Source organism: Kryptolebias marmoratus, linkage group LG11, assembly GCF_001649575.2.
Source record: "Kryptolebias marmoratus isolate JLee-2015 linkage group LG11, ASM164957v2, whole genome shotgun sequence".
Taxonomy (NCBI): domain Eukaryota; kingdom Metazoa; phylum Chordata; class Actinopteri; order Cyprinodontiformes; family Rivulidae; genus Kryptolebias; species Kryptolebias marmoratus.
In genome coordinates, this window is record NC_051440.1 from 2,381,576 (window position 1) to 2,389,414 (window position 7,839).

Sequence of the window (7,839 nt, forward strand, 5' to 3'; positions counted from 1 at the left end):
ATCTTGTAATGTTCTTTCTTATTCAACTATGAGTCACTGCCCCATGTTCTGTGTATTGTATGTTTCATTGTAATAATGAAAAATGTTAAATAAAGAGTTTAAAAAAAAAAAAAAAAAAAGGATTTGGCCTGAAGCTGTCCATACAGACAAGCCAAATGTCTTCTCAAGAAAGGTTTGATGGTCATACGAGACAAAGATTGAGCTATTTAAACACAATGACAAGATGTTTGTTTGGAGGAGTCATGGTGAGGCTTTCAGACCTAAGAACACTGTTCCAACTGTCAACCATGGTGGTGGTACCATCATACGGTGGTACTGAAGCATTACACAAAGTGGATGGAGTAATAAAGAAAAATGACGACCTTCAAGTTCTTCAGCTTTACTTCAAATCAACAGCTGGACGGTTGAAACTTGGACACATTTTTGACACATATCAGAACTGGTTTCTGATTGGACAAAACAGGCAAACTTTAAGCCTCTGGAATGACCTTCCCAAAGCCCTGACCTCAGTCCAATTGAAAATGTTTGGAGGTTCATGTAAGGGAACAAACCAATTTAAATTAACTCTACCAATTTTGCCACGAAGAAGAGTGGTCAAATATCTGCCAGAAATCTGCCAGAAGCTTGTTGGTGGAGACAAAAAGCCCAAGGTCAAGGTGAAACTTGCAAGGAACATTTAACTAAATATTAAGTGTGTGTGCGTGTGTGTATCTGGGAGATGAGTATATTAGAGCCTGTATGTCTAAATGTATAAGTTTGACACAGTGTGGATTCGAGAAATTCAAACTTGTTTTGAAAAACCACTGAAGTTGTTTGTTGTATAATCATTCCACCCTAGAAAAAGAACAAATCAAATAAATCATTATTGATGATTGATGACTATTGGACCGTCATCCGACAGTCATGTCTATGAGTGGATGGAAACTTCAAACAACAACTGTGTGTAACAGTTACAGTATGTCACACACTTACACTAAATATTATGCTGCGTTTCAGACCAATCAGCTCATGTCATTCATTTCTTGCCATGTGGTTATCAATTAAATCTGCAGCTCTGCAGAAACTAAGCACAATGATCTCTGGTAGATCTGGTACATCTGTGTTTTCCAGAGTGTCTGGATCTGTACAACACTACGCCATTATTATTTCTTCAGGAGAATAACCTCTGATGAAGTTTGCAAATGATTTTCTTGTGTTTTATGTCAGTTAGGTGTTGAACTATGGCACATACCGTGGGTTGGTGTTCACTTGATCTGTGTATTTCTTGATGGCCACTGTGAATCCACCAAACTGTCCTTTGTAGACCTTTGAGCTTGGTGTTTCCATGATGACAGATTTTTGTTCATACTTTAACTCCTCTGGTTTAATCAATCGGATGTCCACACTGATGATGCTGGGTTTATTTACTATGAAGACAGAGTCAGAAATTAGGACAGACATCTTTGACAGACACTTTCATCTGAACTTTAGATGATATGTGAAACTGAACTTAAAAATTTCACCATCATCAAAAGCAGACAGTCATGTAATTGCTATTGTGTGTGTGTGTGTGTGTGTAAGTGCTTATTTGTCTGGCTGTCTATTAGCAAAATACACTATTTTGCCAAAAGTATTCACTCACCCATCCAAATCATTGAACTCAGGTGTTCCAATCCCTTTTATGGCTACAGGTGTATAAAATCAAGCACCTAGGCATGCAGACTGCTTCTACAAACATTCGTAAAAGAATGGGTCGCTCCGTGAATTCCAACATGGTACCATGATAGGATGCCACTTGTGCAGTTAATCCAGCTATGAAATTTCCTCACTACTAAATATTGCACAGTCAACTGTTAGTGGTATTACAACAAAGTGGAAGGGAACAACAGCAACTCAACCATGAAGTGGTAGGCCACGTAAAATCACAGAGTGGGCTCAGTGGATGCTGAGGTGCATGGTGCACAGAGCTCGCCATCGTTCTGCAGAGTCAATAGCTACATACATCCAAACTTCATGTGGCCTTCAGATTAGCTCAAGGACAGTGTGTAGAGAACTTCATGGAATGGGTTTCCATGGCCAAGCAGTTGCATCTAAGCCTTACATCACCAGGTGCAAAGCGTCGGATGCAGTGGTGTAAAGCACACCCCCACTGGACTCTAGAGCAGAGGAGACGTGTCCTCTGGAGGGACAAATCACGCTTCTCTGTCTGGCAATCCAATGGACAAATCTGGGTTTCACAGTTGCCAGGAGAACAGTACTTGTCTGACTGCACTGAGCCAAGTGTAAAGTTTGGTGGAGGGGGGATTATGGTGTGGGGTTGGTTTTCAGGAGTTGGGCTCGGCCTCTTAGTTCCAGTGAAAGAAACTCTTAATGCTTCAGCATACCAAGACATTTTGGATAACTTCATGCTCCCAACTTTGTGGGAACAGTTTGAAGATGGCCCCTTCCTGTTCCAATATGACTGAACACCAGTGCACAAAGAAAGGTCCATAAGGTCCTTAGTTTTGATTTTTAACTTATGACTTTATAAGAAATACTGTCCTAATGGCACATTTGGACAGTAAATAGTGGGTTATCTATCATAACAAACTTTCTCGTCTGTTTAACACAAATGTGTGTGCAGTGTGCAGTTTATCTTAGTTTTCCTGTACTTCTTATAAAATTTAAAAAGAAAGCAGTAAAACAACATAAAAAATATATATATAATAAAGAGATGAATCACTGTGTTAACATACAGTCTATAAAAATTATTGTATACTCACACATTTCCACAATTTTAGTGACACTGGTTTTGATCTCTTCAAGATCTCGTTGCATTGCCACCACGTATTCTGCATATTCTAAAAGCACTGAAGAAAAAACAAACGTTGATGAAACAAAGCAGACAAATAGCAGCCATGAAAATTGCCAGAAAATTGTCACAAAAACAAGGGGAAAAGGGCTTTATTGAAGTTTTCTCTCTTGCAGTAGATAATTAGATAAACTAAAGGAAACTCTGGAAAAGCTAATTTTTTTCCACCAATAAGATTTTCTGAAATTGCATCATTTAAGCAGAGTTACATACTGAATTATTTTTTTATATATACAAAATTTCACAGATTTTTTAATAAATCAGTATATATGTAGGTAAATTATTGTTAATGTTGCATCAAGGCCCCACAGAAGGAAAGTCAGGTTTACACATCTCTAAGTGAAAAATGTTTTGAAGCCAACATCAGTTAAAAGAAAAGCATAAAATATGCTTATAATTTTCAAAAATAATAAAATAAGTTATACAATTTTTTTTTATACTGAACATTGAAGAAACCACTCAGGTGTTTCCGGCTTTTTCCGTGACCCCCCCCGATGTGTGATGTCCACAGAGGTGCTGAGGTTCACAGCATTCATCTATTAATCAGTGAGTGGATGAATACCAGTACAATATGGTTCAGCATTGGAATTAATTGTATGAACCCCCAAGAAAATACCAGAAGAGTTTCAATTTTTGGATTCCTAAAAGATAAAAATCTTCCTCAGATTTGGCTCCATAAACTCCGATGTGGGAGTTCAGAACTTGGGTTTGGACCACTTCAAAGGGAAGCACCGCTCCGACCCTCATTACTGAAATGAAGAGGAGGACATTGCCACAGAAAAGGAGAAGAGAAATAGGAAGTTTTGCTTCAAACGTGACGTGAACACGCTGTCATTAAAAGGTCTGAGCTGCTTACAGGCCGACAGCCTGAGGTCAGTTTGTGATTCAGAGCAGTTTGTTGGTGATGAAAAAATATAAACAATCCATGTGTTATTAAACTAATGTCATAGTCTAAAACTGCTGTTGATTAGTTTACTCTGGTGTGAGAGTTTATAAATGCTACTCTCAAGTACGCTCACATTGTTTACAAGTTAGCATTTGGTAAGTATCAAGTTAGCATCAGGTTAGCATTGGGTTAGCAACATTAGCTCTCTTCTGCCGTCTTTATGTTGATTTGCAGTGTAATGTACTGATGTCATGACAATAATCTGGGGGTAATCAGTTCTCACTGTTCCATGTTCCCAACTCGGTCATTATGCATGTTGTTTTGTCAGCCATGACGGTCCTGGTGATCATCTCAATCTGAATTTTCTTCAGCCTTTATTTAACCAGGATAAAACGCCTTGAGATCAAAGATCTCTTTTACAAGAATGTCCTGATCTGAAGACTTTTCATCTGATTCCAGAGATCCAGCCTTCAGTTCAGGTTCATATTGGTATAGTTGTATATCCATTACTCCCACAAAGTCTTTCAACATTTCTTCATGTTCAAAAAAAGCTTCTTCTTCAATTTCCACTAGTAAACAATCGGACAGTAGCAACGTTCTTGTCCGGCCGGGGCACAGCACTCATCATGAACCCAGGACAGAACTCCACCCCAGAAATCACCCACTTTGGAAATTATTGACTAAAATGCTAAAAACTGTTCATTTAAGTTTTAGATCAAAAAGTGGGTCCCTACAATGTTGTGTGGATGTGTTTGACTAAATAACATTCATTAAATGTTAATTTTTTTTAGATTTGATTTCAGTTCAGCTTTAAATGAGTGAAGTAGTACACAGAGGCAGAACCATAATCAGTTGTACTCACTTCTCTTCAGCTCAGCATCATCAACCTTTCCATCCATCTCATCTTCTTCCAGTCTGGAGTTCTGCTCGAACACCTTGAACAATGCATTTCCATGTTCTAACTGCAAAGCTAACGCCAGACTCTGAAAGGCATCATTCAGCCGGTCGTTCACACTGTTGAACTCATCTCCGTGACTCCCAGACTTCAGAATACGCTTTACCAAGTTTGCTGAGATGTATTTCTTAATGAGCTCCTGAGCTGAACTGAGAGTGATGGAGAGTCCTATAAGGGCTTTCTCTACCTGATCAGAGGATTGGACTGCCTCCCTCTGTTCAATGGAATTCACCAGCCCCTCTAAGGTTTTGACTCGCTCACAAACACGCTGGCAGCGCTTCTTATTGGCCTTCACGTTCTCAGCTAGAGAGTAGATCTCATAGGCAAGGGACAGGACATCCTTTACAATCTCCATAACTGTCTGAAAAGGAAGAAAGTTCACAAAGTTTATAATAGAATCTACAGTGCCTTAAAATGTCTTTATACCCCCTGAACTTTTCCACATTTTGTCACGATTTCAACTACAAACATCAAAGTATTTTACCAGGATTTTATGTGATAGACCAACACAAAGTATTGCAGAATTGTGAAGTGGAAGGCAAACGTTTCATGTTTTGCTAAATCTTTTACAAATAAAAATCTGAAAAGTGTGGCGTGCATCCATTTATATTAATTTGTATTGTCCAAAAAACTTATTAAAAAAAGTCTTCAGTTCATCCAGAACTTTGCTGGCAGAGTTCTGATGAGAGTTAGCAAAAAGAATAGAAGTCCAATTGCTCTAAAAAAATTAAAAAAATATATATAAAATATATAAAATTGTAGATTTGCCATGTCCTGGGGCCTCATGCATAAAAGAGTGTGCAGCTTTTACACTGAAAGTTGGCATAGGGACAAATTCTGAAAAGTGCACAGCACAAAAAAAATTCTGAAGTATAAAACAGTGCGCATGCAAGTGGCTGCGCACTTTTCGTGAAACAGAGCGCAGCTGCTGGTGCTGTGTAGACCGCCCTGTCTCCGCCCATGAATAAATATGCAAATTAGTAAAAATACAATGCAGGCTTCCACCTTGTGTCCAAATAACCATGGCAAATGCATTGGGAAGACAAAGAAAAAGAATTTCACTGAATGTGAACACGAGGTGTTAGTGTCCGAGGTTTAGACAAGAAGAAAAATTATATTTGGAAGTCACTCCTCTAGAATTAGTAATAAAAGGGAAAAAAATGACTGGCAGATGATGGCAAATTCTGTTAACGTGGCAGGAGTAGAATTGAGATCACTGGCTGAAATTGAAAAGAAATGGTCTGACATAAAGGTGAATGTCAAGAAGAAGGTTGCTACACATCGCCGGAGTGTTGCAGCAACAGGTGGCGGCCCAGGGTTACCAGAGCTGACTCCACATAAAGAAAGAGTTGCTGCAGTGATCACGGAGATCCTGCCAGCACATGAAGGGGAATCGGACATGTTTGGGATGTATGATAATGTAGATGTAAAGAACCTCTTTAATCATGCTATAATACCTATACAATTTAATATATTGTAACATATCATTAAACAGAGTGGACACACTGAATTTTTCAAGTTGATATTTATTGGCAGATCAAGTGGAAACCGAGGAATGCAGAGACACTGAAGAACCTGGTTCTGCAGCCACACCACCTGACTCTGCACAATAGGAGGCGCCTCGAGTATTGGCCCGCGGACCTCGGTTGGAGAAGGACGTCATTCCAGCCTGGTGCTCACCAACGCTGTGCTTCAGTGCACAAATTGATGCACATTTACATGCACATGTGACAAAAACTAAGGAAATTTACTGTATACATCCGATGGCAGTTTTCCCAGTATTTTATTTTTATTTTATTTATTTACTTGTTTTTCTCTCTTTGTATGTGTGTTACCTTATTGAATTGGGATAAAAGTGGTTCAGTTTCATCATTTAAGTTTAAACAATAAAATATTAAAATCATGAAAAAAAAATACCACTGGGTTCGATGCTCCTTAGGTTAAATAACACTGAAGTCACTGAGTCAAATTTCAGTGTATTTAGGTGAGTTTTGGTGCTTTGTAGTTTGTTATGGTCCACAGAAAAAGTTTGCGCACATTTCTCACGGCACGTTCATTTTTATACATGCCGACTTGTGCGTAAAATATGGCGCCGCACATTTTATGTGCGTACGCACGCTTTTTATACGCGAGACGCGAGATGACTGAAAGTCTACACACCGACATATGATGCTTGCGTTGTTGGCAGTTCGTATCGACACTAGCGCGATGGGATCTTTACTTCAGTTTGTTTGTACTTCGCTCCTGTTCCAGAAGTGCAATTGTACGCCGGAGCAGGCGGGAAGCGGGAATATTAAATGCAAACAGTGGACGAAATAATTTAGGCAGCTCTGATTGCACAACAACTTTAGAATCGATCCATATTCAGATTGATGATGACCTAAAACACATACAAGTTATTGTCTATAGGTTCCTGCTGAATGTAAAGTGAGTCAAAATCAGCAATGAACTTACAGCATGTTAGAGAAATAAACCGATTTACCTGTGAGACGAAGTCAGAGAGTACCGTGCTGAGTGTGTGAGAGTTGAGGGAAAGTGAAAGTGTAGGAGGGGCTCCTTCCTGCTTCCTGTCTCTGAGCCGCCTGTCAGACAGAAACATGACTCACTGAAGAGAAGGAGAAGTCCTGGATGAATGGCTTCTTTTCTGTGTTGTAAAAGATTGTTCTTGCCTGCCAGCAAAAGCAAAAGGGCCATCCTGTTTTTGCTTTTGTAATTGTGCATGTGTGTTAAATATATCTGTCATGTGTCTGTCCTGGACCACTGATTTTAATATTTAAAAAAAATACTTTTTTACATTTAAAACTCTAAATACCAATTAGAGTAAACTGTGTCTGTTCGTTAGCAAAATATTTCATGAAGGATGGCATATATTTTAATGAAACTCAGAAAGTAACCAGTGAATGTACATCTACTTAACTTTTGAAGTTCAATGCAAGATGGCTGCCACAGCCAACTGACCTTAGAAAATACGAAAATGGCTTTAACTTAGCAGAAATGCTTGAATAAACGGAGTATCTCATGGGGTTTAAAGCTTGGAACTGCAGATTCTCCAGGTTTCAATTGAGAAAGCTCCTGAGAGCTTCTGTAGTCTTCAACTACAGAAGACCGGTTGTTTTGTTTTTAAGTTTTATTTATTTATTTGTGTGTGTGTGTGTGTGTGTGTGTGTG

The 7,839-nt window shown here is 38.9% G+C and overlaps 1 protein-coding gene across 2 annotated transcripts in view; it reads right to left on the reverse strand.

Annotated features, from left to right (window-relative positions):
• Window positions 1–7,243, reverse strand: part of LOC108229493 (mixed lineage kinase domain-like protein) — a 29,512-nt gene extending 22,269 nt beyond the window's left edge. For both annotated transcript variants that reach the window (XM_037978323.1, XM_037978324.1), the window contains exons 1-4: window positions 7,154–7,243; window positions 4,579–5,032; window positions 2,742–2,828; window positions 1,232–1,406 (exon numbers count right to left, since the gene is read on the reverse strand). In XM_037978323.1, coding sequence (XP_037834251.1) covers window positions 1,232–1,406; window positions 2,742–2,828; window positions 4,579–5,026 — 710 coding nt within the window. In that variant the 5' untranslated portion in view covers window positions 5,027–5,032; window positions 7,154–7,243. The remainder of the gene's footprint in view (window positions 1–1,231; window positions 1,407–2,741; window positions 2,829–4,578; window positions 5,033–7,153) is intronic.
• Window positions 7,244–7,839: the final 596 nt, after the last annotated feature.